The sequence below is a fragment of the Bicyclus anynana genome, chromosome 8, assembly GCF_947172395.1.
Source record: "Bicyclus anynana chromosome 8, ilBicAnyn1.1, whole genome shotgun sequence".
In the NCBI taxonomy this organism is placed as follows: domain Eukaryota; kingdom Metazoa; phylum Arthropoda; class Insecta; order Lepidoptera; family Nymphalidae; genus Bicyclus; species Bicyclus anynana.
The window spans coordinates 10,136,936-10,160,195 of NC_069090.1; the positions used below are offsets into that span (position 1 = coordinate 10,136,936).

General features: G+C 37.8%; 1 protein-coding gene across 3 annotated transcripts in view; it reads left to right on the forward strand.

The window, feature by feature from the left end:
- Window positions 1–23,260, forward strand: part of LOC112049987 (tetratricopeptide repeat protein 28) — an 86,723-nt gene that overhangs the window by 61,356 nt on the left and 2,107 nt on the right. For 2 of the 3 annotated variants that reach the window (XM_052882763.1, XM_052882765.1), the window contains exons 8-39: window positions 9,882–10,127; window positions 10,342–10,505; window positions 10,580–10,655; window positions 10,734–10,847; window positions 10,926–11,145; window positions 11,260–11,479; window positions 11,707–11,980; window positions 12,068–12,166; window positions 12,251–12,367; window positions 12,458–12,580; window positions 12,735–12,940; window positions 13,355–13,534; window positions 13,750–13,894; window positions 14,329–14,431; window positions 14,800–14,936; window positions 15,290–15,467; window positions 15,552–15,678; window positions 15,768–15,928; window positions 16,019–16,117; window positions 16,206–16,327; window positions 16,541–16,656; window positions 17,051–17,178; window positions 18,014–18,217; window positions 19,757–19,896; window positions 20,291–20,398; window positions 20,798–20,879; window positions 21,253–21,350; window positions 21,543–21,766; window positions 21,920–22,084; window positions 22,544–22,699; window positions 22,777–22,880; window positions 23,057–23,210. In XM_052882763.1, the coding sequence (XP_052738723.1) occupies window positions 9,882–10,127; window positions 10,342–10,505; window positions 10,580–10,655; window positions 10,734–10,847; window positions 10,926–11,145; window positions 11,260–11,479; window positions 11,707–11,980; window positions 12,068–12,166; window positions 12,251–12,367; window positions 12,458–12,580; window positions 12,735–12,940; window positions 13,355–13,534; window positions 13,750–13,894; window positions 14,329–14,431; window positions 14,800–14,936; window positions 15,290–15,467; window positions 15,552–15,678; window positions 15,768–15,928; window positions 16,019–16,117; window positions 16,206–16,327; window positions 16,541–16,656; window positions 17,051–17,178; window positions 18,014–18,217; window positions 19,757–19,896; window positions 20,291–20,398; window positions 20,798–20,879; window positions 21,253–21,350; window positions 21,543–21,766; window positions 21,920–22,084; window positions 22,544–22,699; window positions 22,777–22,880; window positions 23,057–23,210 (4,790 nt within the window). The remainder of the gene's footprint in view (window positions 1–9,881; window positions 10,128–10,341; window positions 10,506–10,579; window positions 10,656–10,733; window positions 10,848–10,925; window positions 11,146–11,259; window positions 11,480–11,706; window positions 11,981–12,067; window positions 12,167–12,250; window positions 12,368–12,457; window positions 12,581–12,734; window positions 12,941–13,354; window positions 13,535–13,749; window positions 13,895–14,328; window positions 14,432–14,799; window positions 14,937–15,289; window positions 15,468–15,551; window positions 15,679–15,767; window positions 15,929–16,018; window positions 16,118–16,205; window positions 16,328–16,540; window positions 16,657–17,050; window positions 17,179–18,013; window positions 18,218–19,756; window positions 19,897–20,290; window positions 20,399–20,797; window positions 20,880–21,252; window positions 21,351–21,542; window positions 21,767–21,919; window positions 22,085–22,543; window positions 22,700–22,776; window positions 22,881–23,056; window positions 23,211–23,260) is intronic. The other variant, XM_052882764.1, reaches the window with a different exon arrangement.

A 23,260-nucleotide genomic window follows, 5' to 3' on the forward strand; every position in this document is an offset into this window, starting at 1 on the left:
ACGAGCTTCGATTAGGTAAATATCTTATACTAAACTAGAAGCTATTTACCGTTTTTTACACTATTTAGCTACACAAAAAGGTATTTTAACCGACGAACACGTATTACAACCATGATACATCGATACTATAGAGACAGAAAAGCAACATCTAGCGAGGCAGGTTCTTATGTATTTAGTTTGAGCCTTGTAATTATGAGAAAAATTGTTTAATTTTGTACTAAAATATACAGAATTGATAGAATACAAAATCTTGACCTAACAAAAACTTGTGCTGTCTTTCCGCTGACAGAAAAAAATACTAAATGTAAAATGAGCGTACTCTTATTCAAATCAACTGTAATGACCACTTCCGTAGTCTTAGCAAGGACCCTTATCAAAGACTTAATCCGTGAAGCGCTTATCGAAACGCGCTAGACCGTATGATTGACAAAAGTTATATCTGAGTGTAAGATATTATTAACATTTTAATACTCGAAGGGTCCACTTTACTTATTTATGCTACTGCTGACCCTCAAATTAGACATTCATCATTAACAATCCATATTCAGCTCACTGTTGAACACAAGCCTCCTCTCAGAATGAGAGTCAATAGTCCAATACAGATTGGCAGACTTCACACACACGTAGAAAAAATCTCAGGTATGCAGATTTTCTGATGATGTTTTTCCTACACCGATTGAGATACGTGATAATTAATTTCTTAATTCGCACAACATTGGCATCGATTTTTAGCACATCTCTTTTAGTAGATAGACGGAAGGGTTTATTATATCCAGTTTTCAATTTCCTGTTTTGTATCATTCCTACTGTCATTTTACGTTGCCGAGACGTTGCCTTTTCATTTCTCAATACATTTTTTTAAAAATAAATGAGCCTATCAAGCATAAGTACCCTTAGTACTTATAAACCGCGAATAATTTGACAGTAACACGTCTGGCGCGCGCTTCATTAGAAAATGCCTAGAATAACCAGCGCAGCTCAGGGCTACACCAAACATACTCGTACAACATTTCTCACGTGAATACGTCTTTAAAATTGCTTCAATTTTGGGAGGCAGTTTAAACGAATTATTATTATATTAAAAAATTAGAGGACACCGTTTGGTTATGCAGCTATATATCTATTTATAATTTCCATCTAAAATTTAACTAAAGGGATCAACGAATGCATTACGCAAAATAAAAACAGCGACGCTTCGCGCATGATTGAAAACAATGATATGGTCTCAGTTGGCAGTCACTTGTCTGCTCTTGCTTTGAAGGTGTTTAAATTACCACTAGCTGACGCCGCGCGGTTTCACCCGCGTGGTTCCCGTTTCTGTAGGAATACGGGTATAATATATAACCAATAGCCTTCCTCGATAAATGGGCTATCTAACAGTGGAATAAATTTACAAATCGGACCAGTAGTTCCTGAGATTTCAACCAGACCAACAAACTCTTCACCTTTATAATATTAGTATAGGTTTTACCACTGAGAAAAATAAGCTACTTACGTAAGGAGCTTGCATATCTTCTACAGGTGTAGCAAACGTAAAATAGATGCCGTATACTTAGTAATGGTACAGCTTACTGTGCCGTTTAGAAGCAACACCATGTTACATAAAGAACTTGTAACAACATGGTGCCGACTACAAGCGTAATAGTGCCTGGTTTGCTATGTATTTTAAGTATGATGGTAAAGGAATTTTTTCTCAGTGTACATACATATTCATCATTAACAACCCACATTTGGCTCACTTTTGAGCATGAGTCTCTTCTCAGAATGAGAGGGGTTAAGCCTTAGTTCACACATACCCAATGCAGTTTGGCAGACTTCACACACGTGTAGAGAATTAAGAAAATTTTCACCAGGTATGCAGGTTTCCTCACAAGTTTTTCCTTCACCGTTTGAGAGAAGTGATATTTAATTTCTGAAACTGCACATAACTGAAAAGTTAGAGGTGCATGTCCTTGACCGGATTCGAACCTATAATTTCCATCCAAAATGTAATGACATCACTTGCTAAAGAATCAACGATTGCTGAGTTATCGTATGCATGCATGCCTTTCGTACCCACAGCAATGGAAAGCGCTTGGCATTTACACTCGTTTACTAACAAGACACGAGTATTTTTTCTTTTCTTTTCGGGAATGTTTCTCATCGTTATGTAGGTATCTGCATACAGCTAGTTAAAATAGTTATCGAATATTTGAAATGTTTCCAATTCAAGTATCTATAACCAGGGCCGGACCGTCCATACGGCGAAAGGAGCGGTCGCTCCAGGCGCCAAATCCTAGGGGGCGCCAAAATGGTAAAGACAAGATCGAAAAGAAATTTATGTGATGAATTTACGTGCGCGAAAGGCGCCATAATTGGATCTCGCTCCATTCTAAAATTTACCTCGGTCCGGTGCTGTCTATAACTAGCAGTGCTCTACGATTTCACCTGCGTAGATATTATTCTCGTGCGAGAATCATAATTATCAGCCTATTTAGACGGCCCACAATAGGCCCAGGCCTTCCTCCTTATAGGAGAGAGGATATGGGTATTATACCCACCACATCGCTCCAATGCAGGTTGGTTGGCTTATGATGATAATGTTTAACGATCACTATCAGATGTTAATGTAAATGACAAACTCTCGTGCGCAGTTGATAGTGTTGTAGTTCTCAACACAGGTCCCGGGTTCCATTCCCAGTACGGATGAGTTCAGTTTATTTTATATTTTCTAAATTAGCTCAAGTCTGCTATGTTGGTATGCTTCGGGCCTGGCTACCATCCTACCGACAAAGACGTACTGCCAAGCGATTTAGCGTTTCGGTACGATGCCGCGTAGAAACCGTCAGATGTATGACTAGAATAAACTTGTACCTCTTCCATCTAAGACTATATTGTCACTTAACATCAGGTGAGATCGTAGATAAGAGCTAACTTGTCATGGGATAAAATAATGAATGACCTGGACATCAACACGAAGGTGTACCACCACTAACTCCTCAACTCCAGCCTAAGAATTAAAATAAAAATATTTAATTTTTGGATAATCATAGACTATACTCTACCTACTGCCAACCCTTAGCGAGACAGGTGCGAATTGCACATCTAAAGGGATTGAATCTAAAAGGATTTTGTAATATCTGCCGCCTACTATGCGAGTTAATATAAACAGTTTCTCCCAAGATCTAAGAGGATTGCACTTTTGAAATGGAAACTAATTCAAATCTTCCTATGCTTGAACGCAAACTTTACGATCATTACACGTATGAAATTAGCATAATTATTAGGTACTTACATATTATTTCCAGTATATAGTGTCTATGTATAGTATATATTCCATACAATTAAAACATATTTTGACACCTACGTGTCACTATAAGAACTAGAAAAATGGAAAATAAGGTTATTTTTACCTCCAAGCATTATTTGTTATATCATCATCATCATCATTAACACGTTCGCTGCGGTACGAGGTCAATTGACCTCGTTCCGCAGCAGCAGAAAAGGATTTTAGCGTTCAAGAGTTACGAGGTCGATAAACCTCATTCTGCACCACACAAAGTTTTAGTACGAGGTCAAAAAACCTCGTACCGCACCAGGGGAAAGTACAGAATAATCACTGCCGCAGCGAACGTGTTAACAGCGGATGGATGTCCACTGCTGGACATGGGCTTCTTGCATGGACTTCCAAACAAAACGGTCTCGAGCCGCGAGCATCCAGCGGCTCCCTGCAACCCGCTTGATGTCCTCGGTCCACCAACACTGCGCTTTCCGGTGCGGGGTCGCCATTCCAGCAGCATGGGACCCCAACGTCCATCGGCTCTCCGAGCTATATGGCCTGCCCATTGCCACTTCATCTTCGCGACACGTTGAGCTATGTCGGTGACTTTAGTTCGTCTGCGGATTTCCTCATTTCTGATTCGATCACGCAGAGATACTCCTAGCATAGCTCGCTCCATCGCCCGCTGAGTGACTCTGAGTTTTCTTATGGGACCCGTTGTCTATACGGCTAGTCTATATCTAATAATATTTTAAAGAGGAAAGATTTGATTTATTGTTTGTTTGCATTGAATTAGACTCTGAAACTACTGAACCGATTTGAAAAATTATTTCACTGTGGGGAAGCTACACTAACCCCGAGTGCTATAGGCTATATTTTATCTCCGTATTCCTACGGGAACGGGAACCACACGGGTGAAACTGCGCGGCGTCTGCTAGTATTTTATATATTATATTATATATATTGATTATTATATTATGATATATAAAACGTTGTAAAAAGTGAGCAACTGATTCCGAACAACAATATCAAAATTATATCTCTTACAGTCATATAAAAAGTAATAGTTAAATTCCGGCATCAAAAGTTTCCATAAATTAAGAGACCGTTTACTGCTTTGCGGATACTAACGTAGTAATAAATAAAAGTAACGCCACAGCACAATATTTAAGCCGAGAGTCTGCGAGTGCCACACATACGTCATTTAATATTTAATACATTTAATAGTGTTCTTCAAAGGCTTGCCGCAAAGTTGACTTGGGATGTGATCCCTATATTTTGCAGAGGAAAATATTAAAAATAAGGGGAATGGTAAATTTTCTTCTATTTTTAAAATAACTCAAGTTATTTTACAAACAATTTATTTCATCATTACAAAAAAATACATTTAAGATGCTCTTATTATGCTCTTTATCACTACACAATGCAGTTTGCAAAAGTTTTATTTTTTCAACCTTTCATCTTGCCCCCATAAGTACCCCCCGTATTCAGATTTCATCTATTCACGGTACACCTCTGCGTCTCTGGGTCACATAAATTGATATTTGTCCCAAATTTCAATTTAATTGGTTAGGTTTAGATTGTGAGAAAACAGACGGACATCCGGAATAGGCGGGAGTAATATTATAAGGGTTCCGTTTTTGTACGTACGGACGTTCAGAACCTAAAAAATACACTTTATACTTTGATTGTTAAGGGTCTAAACCCTTGAAACATGTTACCTTCCTATGTTTACAATGGTTCAAACTCCAAAATTGGCTACTGTAGTTACCTTTAGGATCATAAGCTGACCATCTTTTAACCTTTACAAAATGTAGAATTTTATTCTTTACAAGTTAGCCCTTGACTACAATCTCACTTGGTGGTAAATGATGCTGGAAGATTAGATAGAAGCGGACTAACTTATTAAGAGGAGGATGAAAATTCACACCCCTTTCGGTTTCTACACAACTTCGTACCGGAATGGTAAATCGCTTAGCGACACGTCTTTGCCGGTAGGATGGTAACTAACCACGACCGAAGCATCCCATCCCACCAGCCAGACCTGGACCAATTAAGGAAACCTCAATCAGCCCAACCGGCGATCGAACCCAGGGCGTCCGTCATCCATCCATCATGTCTGGCCATAGCAGGCTCTTTGTCCAATTGAGGTCAAAATCATAACTCTAAAACGTTTCGCCGAGTTCAATGGCAACAAACGCCGAAACACGTATGTAATTAAAACGATTCCTGTGATCGCTAAAATGAATATTTATGTATCGGGTTTGAATTCCACGCAAAGCGTTTCGTCATGAAAGAAACGAGTCACGCCACCGCTAAGTTTCGCAAAAATATTGTACCTAATGAATATACAATGGAATAGAAGTAGCAAGCAACCATTACTTTGCGGTTGTTTATTATGTAAGCATAAATCATATATCTATACATATATAAAAATCAATTGCTGTTGGTTTGTCTCGCTAAAACTCGAGAATGGCTAGGCCGATTTAGACGATTTTGGTTTTGAATTGTTTGTCGTAGTCCAGGGAAAGTTTAAACGGTGAGAAAATATGGCAAAAGGGTAGGTGTAGGGTAGGGAAGAAGTAAGTACACATAAGTCAAAGCGAAGCATGATCAGGTCCGCTAGTACCTATTGATATAGATACGTTTCACTTGTGTTAAAGAGCTGCTACTGGGATTCGTCGATAATTCGCGAAGAAAACGTAATAAATCAATTAGGAATATTAGTCAATTTACAATGTACATTTTTGTTCTTTTAGACTTAAGTAGGTACTTTTGGTCTAAATCGAGCTTACAACGATCTTGCTTGCACTTTCAATCTGACTCTTGAGAAGCATCTCGGTCAGCAAATAGGTTATACATGTAGTGTATAGTGTATACTTAGCGAAAGTAAAATCAAAGATTAATTATTTATCAGAAAATAAGTAGATGTTTGGTTAGGCATTAATCCTCGTCAGTCAATTAAAAGAGTTAGTAAAAGCTAAATTTATTCGATAACAATTTCAGCATAGCTTCCGCTATAATGTTAATATTACACGCTGACGGTAGTATATCAATAATTGTGACAAACAACCCTCTATTTCATAATATTTGCAAAGTTAGTGTCTACTATTGGTAACACGAATATGTTAACAATACAAGTACGTTTTAATAATAGTTCCGGAGTATTATTATACAAACCAAACGTTATAATTCTATCTAAAACACATTAATTAATTAGAGGAAATTTATAACGATCGTAAAATAATATTAAAATATCGAAACACAAAGTTGAGAAATTAAATACAATATAAATCATAGCGTGACGTCACAATTGTTAAGAGTAAAATAACCAATGATGAATTTATATTATGTAAAATAAATAATTATATTTATATAAATCATTAATAATAACCTCTACACTGTTCGGATTGATAATCATTGTTAATTAATTAAATTTAACTATAATAACCGGAAGTCATAAAAGTGTGAAATGGAATGACGCTACTATACGCTAGGCGGCGACACGAATCTATACGAAATAGGCGGGAAGCAGGTACTATTTGTAACACTAATTAAATCCGAGTAGGTACCTAACTAAAAAATATAACAGTCATATAATATAATCTCATAAAGCTATTCCAGTCGTAAGGTATTGTCACATCGCAGTATACAATTGTAGGTAGGTCTGGATTCCTAGCCAGCATTCCAGTAAAACGGGATTGATGACTCAGATAAAAATGTGGGAATACGAGTGGCGTTTGGACGTTGCCGATATTGTGTACAAGTACTCGATCCAAACATTTGGACAGTTTGATGGAAAGGCTTTTCACAATAATGTAAAATACTTTCGCATCTATCACACGCATCTAAGTATTAAAATTGTTCTTCGTTATCATTGTATACAATTGGAAGTAACAGCGGACAAATCAAGAGGTCTAGAACTAGATCGTCCCTTGGACTTTTATCTTACCCACTCTGAGTATATACATGATTTTTGGCTTATTTCACCATCATCATCATCATATCAGCCGCTGGACGTCCACTGCAGGATGTAAGCCTTTTGTAGGGACTTTTAAACATTGCATCCTTTTTATAATAATTATTCTATGACTTAGTTGGAGTACAATAGAAATAATCAAATACTGTCTTTTTTCGCATTTTAGCAGGAGGTCTTTTTTTAACGAACGTGCTATGGACGTTTCAGTTAGGAGAAATTTGAATATGCCATATTTATTATGTTTGAGAAAAGGAAAATGTTTTTAACGTGTTCGGGAAACAGAAGAAAGTAGAGTCCTTTTTTTGAAAAAGTCCCGCGGCTAAAACCTGAACTAAAATTGACAGCGACTTACACAAATGACAATAAGACGGCCATTATCAAATGACAATCAGCCCCATTAAGACATTAGCGCCGCGACTTCTTTAATGAAAAGGACTTTACTAAAAATTAGCTTAAGATCTACGAGTACCTAATGTAAGGTCAACTTGTTCTTGGTTTATTGGAGTAAAATGACAAAAAATATTGGCAATGTTAAAAGACATTTTAACGTAACTCACTCTCAATTCTCTCGCAATTCGTGTCGTGAAACGAAATTCGTCCTATCTTTACAGACGATTGCTAGTATGAATAAATTCAATATTCTTTAAGCGACATTTAATATAAAGCCGGTCAACTAACTATCCGTCCGAAGAATGCTGAGACCTGACAGGGATCCAAGAACAAACCCGTAGCTATTATAGTTGAAATACACTAAAAGGAGATCAAGTCAATATGTAAATCAGTGTGTTATCGTATCATGTTGCACATACTTAATTAGCTAGATTGTTGCAGCCCGACTGGCTAACTAGGGAGGGCTTTAATGTAGCTATCGATGTTATCGACTGTAATCCGTCCTAAGCAATTAAGACTCCTCTTTATTCCTGAAGATAAATATAATCGAATATATTTAAAATAATCCCATACAATAGATAACTAAGAATGAGTTTTGGTTGTGTTCTAAGATAATATCATTCAGTCATACCCGTAAGTTAGATTGATACGGAAAATGACTAAATTTACACGGTAAAATTTATTGAAAAGTTTGGTATGTCGTGTTGTTGTAATTGAATAAATAAACATCTGAACTTCTATCCTCGACTAGTGGGTATCTATCGAAGTTCATGTTCATAAAGTTGTTCTTGCAACGCGGCGTCTAGTAAAGTGAGTGCAACGCAGCAACAACTAACGATTTTATACTATTACATATGTTACGTGCCTACAAAATCACCGTAAACAAGTGATCGGAATTTAGCTACTCCACTGAGCGCACTATTTTGCGTTTATTTACATTATATCCATATAGTTTTTACACTTCTATGAACACACAACTTGACATTGTAGACAATATTTAGTTAACATTTGTTTAAATAATTCTCGCTATTTACTATGCGACTAAATAAAATTAAGACAATTAGCAAACTTTGTTCGCCCCAATTTCGACTAGTATATCTAATAATACAAAATCTTTGGGCTGTACGAGATTTGCGTTCTCCTGGTGCTCAGGACTGGCTTAGTTTGGCTTGATCATCGTGACAACAACAGGACAAATATTAAAAGTTCTATGAACTTACCAATAAGTTTCAGAATATTCAACATTGACAAAATTTATATAGAAAAATTAAAAATAGGCTTTATACAGAAATTTCCCTTACCCAAAGAGGATAAAAATTTACGCGTAGGAATTAAAATATTTTCGTCCTATTTTTGGTAACAAATATTTCGTCCCATCACTAGTTTGTTTCGTCGAGACAAAGGCCCTATTGGCGGCCTGTCGTCGAACGTTTTTTTCCCTTTGTCCTTCATTTCCTCGTTGAAAAGGATGCGATGCATTCTAATCATCTTTTATTTGTTTTTATTTGTTAACCCTCGTAGCTCAGAATATAAAGTAGGTGATATTTTATGATTTACATACTTGCTTTTATGGTATAAGTCAAATATAAAACATCTTAAACAAAACTAATTTACTTACAAGACAAATAAAGTATACAGCCAACCAAGACATTTAGCCTTACATACCAACAATTTAAAAACGATATGTATTTACTCGTAACTCCAACTTTTCATTTCTGTGCATTTTAAGAAATTAAATATCACGTGTCTCAAGCGGTGAAGAAAAAACATCGTGAGAAAACCTGCATACCAGAGAATTTTCTTGATTCTCTGCGTGCGTGAAGTGCCAATCCGCATTGGGCCAGCGTGGTGGAGTTTTGGCCTAACCCCTCTCATTCTGAGAGGAGACTGGAGCTCAGCAGTGAGCCGGATATGGGTTTATAATGATGATGATGTACCTATATACAATTCTCGTATCACAGTGCTAGTTGCCATACACCTCCGAAACTAATTTTTGATTTTAATGATGTTTTATTTACATTCTGAGAACAGGTTGTTATCTATTTTAGTAAGTGATAAGAGTTGTTAATTTTTTTTTACCAAAATTTTATGATGTGTCAATTCATACCTAAATTTTGACCCTTCTATACTATCAACCCCTTATTTATGTTTGCCGGTTATGCTAGTAATTACCTAAAACAGTATTGATACTTCAATAATTGTAATTGGACTAATTGCGTCTTTACTTAATTTGAAAATAAATAATGTTTGCAGGACACCCAAGCAGCAGCCGCGGCATTGACCTCATTAGGTCACGTCTACACTGCAATCGGCGACTACCCGAACGCGCTAGCCAGTCACAAGCAATGCGTACAGCTAGTCAAACAGATGGGAGATAGGCTACAAGAAGCTAGAGAAATAGGCAATGTCGGAGCTGTGTACTTAGCTATGGGAGAGTTTGACTCCGCGGTCGACTGTCATACACAACACTTGAGATTGGCCAGAAGATTGGGCGATCAGGTAAAATTGGTTTCCAAATCTTTTTTATTGCACATTTACAAGAAACGAAAACAATACATTATACAAAGAAATGAAATACATGCAGTATGCAATTCTGATCTTATTGCTTGCTTGATTACCAATCTTTATCAGACGACCAAAAAAAATGGGAAAAAATAACTTATTTTTGTGAATTAAACGTCATTCCTAACCATATTAATTACGATATTTACAGGTTGAGGAAGCCAGAGCATATTCGAACTTAGGATCGTCATACCACTACAGACGAAACTTTACACAAGCAATTGCTTACCACGAAAACGTTTTGAGAATAGCTCAAAATCTAGGCGACAGAGCGATTGAAGCTAGAGCTTACGCTGGATTGGGTCATGCAGCAAGGTACAAGTTTTTCCTTTTAAGGCAGACCTTTAACATTCCGAATGTGCTGGTACTAATGCAGATTTTACTCACAGGTGTGCCGGTGATTACGCACAAGCTAAGAAATGGCATGAAAGGCAACTAGACGTAGCTTTAGCGGCGAGAGATAAGGTACGATAACGGGAGAATATCTAATTTTAAAGAGCTTTTTTTTATATACTAACTACTAAAGAGATAATATTCTTTCAGATCGGCGAAGGTCGAGCTTGTTCGAACTTAGGTATCGTATACCAATTACTAGGTGAACACGATGCAGCACTTAAGTTACATCAAGCTCATTTATCAATAGCTAGACAATTGCAGGTAAGTTTTATTTATCAAATAAATATTGATCTGTCTTTGTATTTACACAAATTTACTAAACGAAACCTTCACGTGCAGGACAAAGCTGGTATGGGGCGAGCATACGGCAATATCGGAAACGCGTATTCAGCGGCAGGATTTTATGAACAAGCGATCAAATACCATAAACAAGAACTGACGATATCCAAAGAAGTTCACGATCGGAGTTCCGAAGCTTCCACTCATGGCAATTTGGCTGTTGCGTACCAAGCGTTAGGAGCTCATGATATGGCGTTATTTCATTATAGAGCACATTTAGGTGAGCTTCCTTTTCATAATATGTATCTATTTTCTCAATAACCAAAAGTTTAGATTCCCTGCCTCTTTTGTAATAAATTCGAATATACCTAGTAACGCTGAACTTCTTCTTCAGGTATAGCACGAGAACTAAAAGACGCGGCAGGAGAAGCTTGCGCTCTTCTTAATCTCGGTAATTGTCTGTCATCAAGAGGCGAGTTCGCTCAAGCAGTGCCGTACTATGAACAACATCTAATGCTTTCACAGGAGCTCGGAGATGTTATTGCTGAAGCAAAAGCTTGCCACTTTTTAGGATACGCTCATTATTGCCTAGGAAATTATAAAGAAGCTGTGAGGTAACAATATTTTCTGCTAAATATATAAAGACTATTAGATATATAAAGATAAAACACCTAAAAACTAAGCGTTAATGAAATCCATAAGTTGTGAATGCGATTACCTAGACGCTACATTTTGTCTACTTAGTATATTATTCATAGTTCCAAAATAAATTTGATTATATCGTTCTTGATAATAACTATTAGTAGTCCTATTAGTAATAAAAATAATTAAATATTTTTAGATATTATGACCAAGATTTATCGCTAGCTAAGGATTTGCAAGATAAAATGAATATGGGAAGGGCATATTGCAACCTTGGCCTAGCCCACCTTGCTCTGGGAAATCTCGAAACTGCCCTGGAATGCCAAAAGTACTTCCTTGCTATAGCCCACATGACGCAACATTTGCAAGGGAAATTCAGGGCACTCGGGAATATCGGAGATGTATTAATTAAAATGGGAGACGTGGAGGAAGCGGTTAAAATGTATCAGAGACAGCTTGGATTTGCTAGACAAGTAAGTATATTACATTTCTCGACCTCAGTATCAGAGTATTCCTTAGCTTAATTACTTTTATTTACATGATTCTTGTGGTCTTTATAGGCTCGGGATAGATCTTTAGAGGCAGCAGCATGTGGAGCATTAGGCTTAGCAAGAAGACTACAGAGAAGATTAGACGCAGCATTAGGTCATCATACACAGGTAGGCAATTATAAACAGTAATGTAACAAAATTTAATGCAAAAAGTGTTACCGAAAATAATAATGCGTTTCTCTGATTTTTTAGGAATTAACACTTCGCCAAGAAGCAGGCGACGCGGCCGGCGAAGCAAGAGCTCATTCTCATTTGGGTGCCGTACATATGGCATTAGGGCATTATTCTCATGCAGCAAGATGCTATCGGGTATGTTGAAAATCCTGCAAGTCTCGCTTAATACTTGAAATCAATCAATGAATCAATAATATTTATCGGATTTTCTGTCAATTATTTCAGGAGCAACTAGAAAGAGCTCAAGAACTTCAAGACTGTGCACTAGAAGCTCAGGCTTATGGAAATCTTGGTATAGCGAAACTAAACATGGGCCACTATGAAGACGCCATTGGCTATTTGGAGCAAGTAAGTTACAACTATTACCTATTGTTCTTCTATTATACTTTAGAAACGTCAAGTATTAATATTTTATGATAATGGTGATAATAATTAGTCGAAAACTTAAAATTAAATTTACGAGGGTTCCAAACGTTTACATTAAATTAATATTTATTTTCAGCAATTAGCAATATTAGAGCGAGTTAACACACCAACTTGCCAATTGGATAAAGCAAGAGCACTCGGTTCTCTTGGAGATTGTTATGACGCTCTTGGAGATCCAGACGAAGCCGCTAAATATCATGAACAACATTTGGCTGCAGCACTTAAGTTAGACAATACGAGGGAACAAGAGCGAGCGTACCGGGGACTTGGATTAAGTCATAAGTAAGTATATGAGTTATTCAGTTTTTTAAGAAAATACTGTCAGACTCATTAGGGTATACATAAGATCGTGTAATGTTTCTATACAAAAATTCACCCTGGATAAAATCTAAGTAAATAAATACAAAATTGTAAAAAAGGTGAGTCCATTGTCCATATTTGTAGTTATAGCCTATTATTATAAGGGCATTTCCCTCATAGCAGAAATAGAGACGTGGCGTCGCTAACTATCAGAACAAAAATTTATCTGTATTTCTATTTCGCATATTCAATGCGATAATATATTTATTATCTTTTTCCCCACAAACAATAAATAAAGATCTATTTTCTCCAACCAAGTCTATCAGAGTTTTTGTAACGTATACTATATAATAAGATCACTTTCGTCGTACTGAAATTGTTTATTTTGTTATCCAGATCGGTTGGAAATCTTCAACAAGCTCTAGTATGTCTAGAGAAACGTCTCGTAGTGTCACACGAGCTAGGCATACCTGAAGCGAAGGCGCAAGCTTATGGAGAACTTGGTGCTTTACACATAGCGCTGAACAATCTTGAACAAGCAGTCTCTTGTCTTGAGCATCAGAAGAGTATTGCCAAGTAAGTTTTTCTAAAATGTTGGTACATTTTCAGTAATATTCGCAATTCGCAAGAGTCGCATTGAGTCGCTAGATAAAGAATTGTATTGTTTGGAAGTCCTTACAAAAGTCTTATATCCTGCAGTGGAGGTCCATCAGATGATGTGATGATGATATTGTATAAATCGATGTTCTGTTATCGCTTTGCAAATTCCTAATGGTGTGTCAATTTTGTAGGGAGCTAAACAATCAAATAATGGAGTCAGAAGCTTGTCACACACTGGGTGTTGCGCATCACGCTCTCGGCGACCACGCAGCGGCTGTGCGACATCATCGCGCGGAGCTAGAACTGGCTCACAGACTGGGACTCACTCATTTACAGGTAACTCACATATATCACGTCCATATAGGAGATGCATTGTGGAAACGCTTATTTGTATATTATATTGTTGAGACTATTATTATGACCCCAAACACGCTATATCTGCTCTAAGTTTCTGAGGAATTCGCATGTCCGTGTCGCGGATCCAACTGTATCACCTCATGGATAAGCATATCAATGTGATCGGTGAAAGTTAGTTAAGTAGGAAATGAGCTAATGAGTATCTGAAGAACTTTCAAAGAAAAAAACTGCATCATTAATACTACTAATTTAGAACGATACCACATATACACACGCCGATAGGTAGACACGCAAATCAAACTAAGGTCGCCACTTTTTTGGTGTCGGGTTCTAATAAAATTATCTATAACTCACATTTATTTCATCATCCCCTTAAGATAAGATTGATAATCTGTTGTGTCGTTATGATCCAGGCTCGAGCGTGCGGTGGACTGGGCGCGGCGCACGCAGCGCTAGGCGCGCAGGCAGAAGCGGCCCGGTGGCACGAGTCTCGTCTGCGTCACGCCACGGCAGCTGGTATGATCGGCTTTGTATCATCATCATAAGCCAATATAAAGACCCACTACAGGCCAGACGTTCCTGCTCGTATGAGGGGTTATGGAGATTGAATCGCTGCTCTTATACGGGCGAGCTTAGAGTTTTAATTACTGATATGTTTACTGTTGGAACGAGCAATGATAATATTTAGGATCGTCGGCTTGGTGTATTCTCCGAGGCATGGGGTGTAAGACAATCAACTTCCTAAGTGAGAGTATTTACTGAAAATTTCGAGAAGTTCGATATATCATAGCTCGTCCCAAGTCACATACTCAGGACCGGTGTAAAACCGCGAAGTTCTGCTAGTAGAATATACTTCAAATTAAAAAAAGTTTTTGTCGCATTAGGTGATTCTCGAGGAAGAGCAAACGCGTTAGCAGATCTTGGTAGAGCGCATCTCGCCATGGGTGCATGCGGCAGTGCAGTCTCCTACTTGCGACAGGCACTGGCCGCCACTGAAGGACTTGCTGATGCGGATGAAGAGGTACTTTATACTCCATAACAAATAAACATTCACCTTGGAATAAATTCAAGGTAGCTGATAATTTGCACAATAATCGCTTTTTCTTAGACCCTCTCTAAGAAAAAGCGATTTGCATGTTGGGACAAGGAAAAGTATAACGACAATTTTCGATAAACGCTATTTTTGCAAACAGTTTAGTTATAATCTTTTAGTTTTTGGTTGATAGAGACTTTCACAAATTAACTTTCATCCTTCATTTCTTAATTTTCACCTACTTGAGAAGTTTTGCAAGAGTAACTTGACCGGGAGATTAGTTTAACATGAAAACTTATCAGTTATATAGTAGGAATACTAATAAGTTTCAATATTTTCAGGCTCGTGTTCGACACAGACTCGGTTTCGCCCTTTGGGCTTCGGGTGAATTGGAAGAGGCAAAGGAGCAGCTTCATGCAGCCCTCACAGTCTTAGAATCAAGCAATGAAAAGCACAAAGACAAGAAAACTGTTGCCTTATATACCTCAACGCATCATGCTCTCCAAAGAGTATTTGTTGGTAAGTTTATAAATACTTCTATTTATTTATTTACATCAGGACCTATTTAGGGAGTTTATTATTAAACTGTATTTATTCCTTTAGAACTTGGACGTCATCACGAAGCGCTTGTAGTAGCTGAACGTGGTCGATGTCGTTCTCTGGACACTACCACAGACAAACAAACTAGTGCCTTGAACCAAGCGAATCTTGAACTACACACTGCCCAAAGGTAAATTTGAAAAACAACAATTTTTGCTTATCCTTAAATCCATTTCTTAATTAATGTGCTTTATTTGAGTAATTTTTTGTTTTGTTTAGTAGGAATCTGAATGAAGATGTTAGCAAAGACCGAACAGAATTATGGAGTCCATCGACCGTAGATCAAATCATGGAAGTGGTGAACAAACAGAAGTCACCCGTGTTGTATTTCAGCATTGCAGCTGGAAGATTATACTCCTGGTTACTCCAACCTCATAAAGGTGACATAATTTGCCTTTTACTACTAGAAATGTTAACAAGAGCGTAGAAACTTTTAGAATTTTTGTACTATTGCATTTAATTTGTTTAAGGTATTCTGAGATTCCACCAAACCTGCCTACTAGATCAACCCGAAGACACCGATAACAGTTTACCCGATATTAGTCCCGACGACCTTCAAACAAATATAAGTAAGTTTTACGATTATCCAAGAACTAAGAGGTATGTTGCAAAGTAAGTAAAAATATCTTTTATCCTCAACATTTTATTGTACAAAAGGTGCCGGCAAATTAGAAAGATGGATCAAGGAGTGGTCTGCGTGGTTGAAAACATCTGCTGACAGGAGAGAAGACGACCAATGGGATCCTGATGACCGCCCTAGTACTGGCCTTGCAAGAATGGTACGCTAAATTCAATAATTGTCAGAAATAGTTTCCCGATGGGTTTTCTTTAAAAAAATACTTATAATCCCGTTCTCTTCGAATTAGCCAAAAAAACTGTGTTGTCAGTTATGTGTTAGAACACACATCTTATATTCACATTCTCGGCATATATCCGGTTTTTATTACTTAGCTATTGAGGCTTTATTTCTTAAGCGTATTTTTACATTTCAGGTGACAAGAAACCATTTGTTGAATTCCTCGAACTATTCACTGAGCTCCTTGTTCAGTGTAGGTTCCGTCGGTGGTTCAGTAGCCGGCTCAGTAGCCAGCCTGCAAGGATCTACTAGGTAAAATATAATTTTCTTTCTGTAATACGCAACACACAACATCAAGCACTTATGCTGCGCTCAGAGTCACTTTCCGCTGTTCCTGGGTACGCTTAGATTTTTTAAACAAGGCAACGTCTTTTATAGCGGTTTTTATCATTAGATAGAGTGATTTAAGAGCAAGATTTTACGTAATTATATAGATTATAGCAGACGCCCTATAGCACCCACCTATTTCTCGATCCCCTGAGAATACGGGGTTAAAATATAGCATATGTTCATAAAGGATAACGTAGGACATTTTTTTTAAATCGGTGCAACAGATTCAGAGTCTATGAATATAATAGCCAAAGTAAACAATCAAATCGTTATAAAATTAGTTTAGATAAGCCAACTAACTAAATTATTATTTTAGGTCCAGTGTTCATTTGCCCAGAAAGAAGCAGCCCTCATGGCAAGGTCCTCCGTGCCTCAACTCATTATATCAGATGCTCATTGCGCCTTTCGAAGACCTTCTACCGGCTTCCTGTAACAATAATAATGGTAATGGTAATTAATAATCTTTTCCTTCAATTTAAATAAATTTAAGTCATCGATTTGAAACGTTTGGAAGGTATTTAGATAATGCATTATTCACAGTCACTGTCTGGGTCCTGAAAGTCCAGAGGGCCTAACATGCGACCAAGTGACGTATCTCTTGGAGAAATAGATCAACCATTTTCATTCCGTTGCGTTGCATTGGGACGACAGTGATGAGACTGAGGCTACTCAGCCGCCATTGGTTGACGTTTGTCTTCTCTTGTCTATTTCTCTTCACAAGATATGTCGTTTGATCTTGGTCGAACTTGGCATACAAGACTTATAATTATGCTTTTCATTCATCTGAGATATTTTCCAGAAAAATTTCTGCCCATAGTTTGGAATTTGGTTTTGTTACGCCCCCCCAAAGAAAACGTTAAGACAGTCGGTTCCGGTCATCATCAATACTATCAAATAGTTACAAAGTCCAGCATGGGAGCGTAATCGGCCCAAGCTCGGTCCTCTCTTGTCCTCTACTTCTATTAGTGGGGTTTAAGCTCCCTGTGCTATGCTAAAATGATCAATAAATAAATAGCCTTTTATTTCAAACAGCGTTTAGTTACATACGTTTTGGGTTAGATCTGTTTATAGTATGTCCCACTGTTCATAGTGACACCTGACATAGTCCTCCTCCATCTGCTTCGACTGCACCTTGTCGGCTGCAACTCTGGTCCAGCGAGGCCCCATTCCCATCTTCTTGTTGGACGTCCACGTTGTCTGGTACCATCTCTTGGGTACCAGATCATCAGGCTAAAATGATAATATACATAAAATAGGCTGATAACGATGAATATTCCAGCACCACACGCGCGTCGTGGCTGTGGCGGGCGGCGTGAGATAGCTCTGGTGGTGGAGGGTGCTCTGTACGCGTGTCCGTGGGGCGCGCTGCGCGGGCCGGCTGAGGCGGAGCCGCTGTGCGAGCGGTACGCGCTGCTCGTGGCACCCGCACTGCGCCCGCTGCGACACACGCGCCATCCGAGGGCTAAACCTCATCCTGAACATGGTGAGTTTCAGTGAGCAGTATTTTTTTTTTTATTCTTTACAAGCCCTTGACTACAAATCTAACCTGATGATAAGTGATGATGTAATCTAAGATGGAAGCGGACCAACTTGTTAGGAGGAGGACGAAAATCCACACTCTTTTCAGTTTCTACACGACATCGTACCGGAACGCTAAATCGCTTGGCGGTATGTCTTTTGTCGGTAGAGTGGTAACTAGCCACGGCCGAAGCCTCCCACCAGTTAGACCTGGACCAATTAGGAAACCTCAATCGGCCCAGCCGGGGATCAAACCGAGGACCTCCGTCATTAAATCCACCGCGCATACCATACCACTGCGCCACGGAAGCCGTCAAAATCTAATTCTAGTATTTTCTTAAACTTAACGTTACCTAGAAGAGATCACTATAAAGCGATAAGTGCGCTTTTATGTATTGTACTTCTTTTTTCTCATTTGTCTGTTTAATTATTTATTAAGGAAAATCTACCGTTAAAAAGTTATGGTATTGTACGTTAACATAATACTGTTAAATTATTATTTGCCTCGACTTGTTTATTGACTGCCTCCTTGGTCGAGTTTAAGCCTATGTCGTTTCGGATCATGAGATCTAGGATTCGATACTTGGGTCAAGCTATGAAATTCGGAGTTACGGTGACTTTCATCTAAGAAAATTTCTGTTGAAAATCTCAGCCCAGACTTGGGGAGTTGGTGATCCCTTACGCATGTTCCGCTCCGAAAACGCAGCATCTTGAGTGGATGTTGCCTCTTCCGATCTTTGATTCGTCAGTTTTTCAAGGAGAAATATAGAATAGAATAGAATATAATAGAATATATCTTTATTTGTCCACACACGAGTAATAAAATAAAATAAACAAACAGAACATACAAATATCTGGTCGTGGACAAAACAGGTATCCACCTCAGCACAATGCCACAGCGAGCTGTGGCGCTGGTTTTCAGGTGAAACCTTGTGAGATGAAATGAATATGAATTATTCATTTTCATTAATATTCTGTATTTGCCAAGTTTTTAACTTATACTATGTGCGCTGTAGCATGGTGCGGGTGACAATTGCCTTATGACGTTCATAATACGTACTATTATCGTGAATCGCGGCAAACTTTCAAGAGTGAAACGAACTGACAACTGTACCATGCTACAGCGCACAAAGTTTATTTGAACAATTAAGAAATTACTTCTGCTATCCTGGTACTTTGTTTGAGGCTGGATGATGCTACGATTGTTGTCGGTTCAGTCAGTAAGCCATGTAAAAGAACTTAAAGAAAGAAAGAAAGAAAAAACATTTATTTCAAAAATTGTGCCACACTTAACACTATTGTAGTGCCTGATACTCAAACCACTTAGTCAGAACACCACTATGTCATACTTGGCACAACCTTGAAAAAGGATCCAGCTCAGCATTGTGCTGCATGTACCAAGGAAATATTGGTCATACGGCGCTGATTTTCAGCTGATAACCTTGAACCAGGTGACTTGAACCACTTCGTTTTAATATCTATAATTTGTCTGACATTAAAACAGGTGGCGCAAATGCTAACAACGCAGAAGCGGGCATGCGTTGTCTAGTAGTTGGCGTGCGCTGGGGAGCCGCGCATGCCTTACTCAAGGAGGCTGAGCTCGTCGCAGATATGCTGCGAGTGACACCTCTCACCGACTACCAGGTACATTTTAAAACCATAAAACAAGTAATCTCCATAATCCATAGCAGTAGAGGCACAAGACAAAATGTGGATGTCGGCGACATCAACTTTGCAACGCCTTTTACGGAACCTTGGCTTAATTTGTTTAACAACAAGAACTGCCCTTTGTATTCCTAATCTTTTGAACCTCATATCACCCAATGGCCAAAAAATAGGTGTTTTTTGATAATTTCGCTTAGTATTACTATTTTGCGACTTCACTAATTACATATAAATAATTAGAAATATAGTGCAAGTTTTATGAGTGGTCGTTGATATAGCCTAATGCCGCCACTGGTCCATATTTCTCAAAGTTTAGATTATATTTGAAAATTTCTATAAGACAGTTCCATTGAAAAGAAAACTTCCTTTTCAGGCTTCAAAGGAAACAGTGTTAGCGCAACTTCCTCAAGCGGAATGCGTCCACTTTGCCACACACATCTGCTGGAAAACTCCTGGAATTGTTCTCAGTCCCGGAGAAGTGGTAAGTTATGGGGGATTGCTAAAAGTGAATCACGAATGTAACTTAACTTTAAAATAAAATGTACACTAACTCTCTGAACTGAATATTTTAAAATAAATACTATAAAAACTTCAGTTTGTCTAGAACAGAGTTAACTATTTTGTAAATTAAATACCTCGTTTTTAAATTCCAGTTGAAGGAGTGTTTTATCATATTTTGATATTTCATTATAAAACGGCTTAACCGGTTTAGTTATTCAATAAGTTGAATACTCTACAAGCTAATAAAGAAAAACCTAAAAAAATGGAGAACCTTGCAATGTCAACGATTCCGTTCATAAAACCGAATTATTGTTTATATTCGTGCTAACGATTTCACAAAGCAAGTTTTCTCTAATATTTTAACTATGTTTCCATTCAGGTGGACTCTCAAGCCAAACGTCTACTCAACACAAGCGTTGGTAGCGGTGTTGTCGACACATCAACAGAAAACGAGGAAGATAGTAAGTAATTTAGCTAACTGGATTTTGTTAAATTGAAAAGTGAAATTCATGCAAAATTTTCAGTAGGAACTTGGCGGTGTTACATCCCACATGCCTGCGAAGACGTTGTGAATCTTATCATTATAACATCTTTTTGTGGTTATTAAAGAATTTAACATTAACACTCTAAGCCCGTCAACAAGCATTATTTAGCATAGCAAGCAAGCAGTATTCGTTAGTTGGGCTAAGCTTCTATCAGCTCTCCTAGAAAAGGAGTGTTGGCCCAAGAAGTGGATCGTTATGAATCAGCTGATTATCAATTTGTAGAGCATTTTGTATAAAAGCTTGTTTTGTTATAATAAAAAAATTATTTATTATATTTCATTTTGTATAGATGCTGAACTACCTCCAAGTAACGAAGAATTGCCTCCCACCTCTGAGTTTATGTTGACAGCAACTGAGATCATGAATTTGAAAATCACCGCCAGACTGGTAAACTCTTAAACATACCTTTTTAAGAACGAGTTACTGTTGGATTACTTGCCGAGTGCTTATAAACTTGCATGCTTGTAATAGCCGAATTCTAATATGATAACTTTAATGTTAATAATCAAACAAACCAAACAAACGTATGATTATTTGCAAAGTTGAACTTAGTTAAAACCATTTTTGATACATTTCCAGGTGGTACTTTCATGTGCCCCGTCAAGTGCAGCGTTCCAAGACTCAGATGATCCAGACTCCGTTACATCAGCCGGCGAAGGTGTATCCCGTTTGTGCAGAGCATTCTTGGCAGCTGGAGCTCAAGCTATATTAGTCACCCTCTGGCCTTCTCCTCAGGACACCGCCACTAAGATTTTATATCGAGCTTTGTATTCAGCACTTTTACAAGGAAGCAGGGTGGCAAAGTAAGAAATAATTTTAGTTTTAGATTACATATAGGAAAACATTGGTTTCAATACCCCAACCGAACAAGATAAAAAAAAAATTGTCATCTAGCCATAGTCATATTTAATTGGTTTTTAACGGCAGTTTTACTAACCAACAATTATTTGTTTCAGAGCTCTAGGAGATGCCATGCAAACAGTTCGTCACACCAAACATTTCTCCCACCCTGCACATTGGGCAGGTCTAACCTTATTAGGTGTTAACGTGCGTTTAAGCAACAAAGTTGCACTTATGGGCCAAGCACTGTGTGAACTGCTAGCCGCTCCAGACAAATGCAGGTTCGTATTATTCTGACAGTAAAAAAACAATAATGAAATACTTTTGATATGATAACGTCTTATAAATCGATGAACGCCGGCTGCACGCACGAAGAAGTGTGACGTCCGAAGCGAAAGCGTGGAACAAGTGATAGATAGGGAGACACGATCGGCCTGAGCTTTCAGCTTGTACTTAATTTATCGAAAAAACTAATAATTTTCAATTCTTAACCCTAACCCCTTCTTTGTATCATATAAAATAATGATAATTCAGTGATAATAATTTAATAAAATTATAAATAGGCAATTTTTCATCAATCTAGTCTCAAGACTTTATCATATAAAATTCATCAGTGGAATGACTTCACAACCAACCTTTTTTTATCAAAAATCTTCTTGAATTTAGAAAAACACTAGACTTTGATTCTTTGTATGATAAAATGTATTTTGCAACTAAAATTTTGATTCTGACTCTTTCAGAGATGCATTGAGAGTTTGTTTGCACTTGGTAGAAAAGTCTCTACAACGGATCGTAAGAGGTCAGAAGAACGCAATGTATACGACACAAAAGAGTATCGAGAACAAAGCTGGAACTTCTACTGGTTGGCGGGAACTATTGATGAGCGTCGGTTTTAGGTATGAAAATCATCTGACTCTTAAAAAACACAAATGTGTGAATTGCGTGAATTAAAATTATTAATATTTTTTAATAGATTTGAACCAGCGGCAAACGGCATACCTTCAAGTGTGTTCTTCCCTCAAAGTGATCCCGAAGAAAGATTAACACAATGCTCTGCCAGTCTTCAAGCTCTGTTGGGTATGAAATTTGCTTTATAATCAACTTATTATTTCGAATTTTGTACACCGAATATTTTGATTTTTAGATTTAGTATAAAGATTGTTTTTGATATAATTAAATGTTGCAAGGGCACCTTTCTACCTAGTTTAGAGATTTTTCATACGATTGTATTCTTTCCTCTATTCTTTCCTCAGGATTGACTCCAACGACGCTGCAAGCGCTGTCGAAACTTATATCGAACGGGAGTGATGTAGCAGACGACATAATAGGCGTAGTTCGCTCTGTTATATCGCAGTTCTCCGTGAAGAGTTCTGAAAGTGATACCTTTGAGGTTGCTGTTAACGTCAGGTTCGTTTGCATCATTTTTTAATGATTTTTTTTCACTTGACTACTTGATG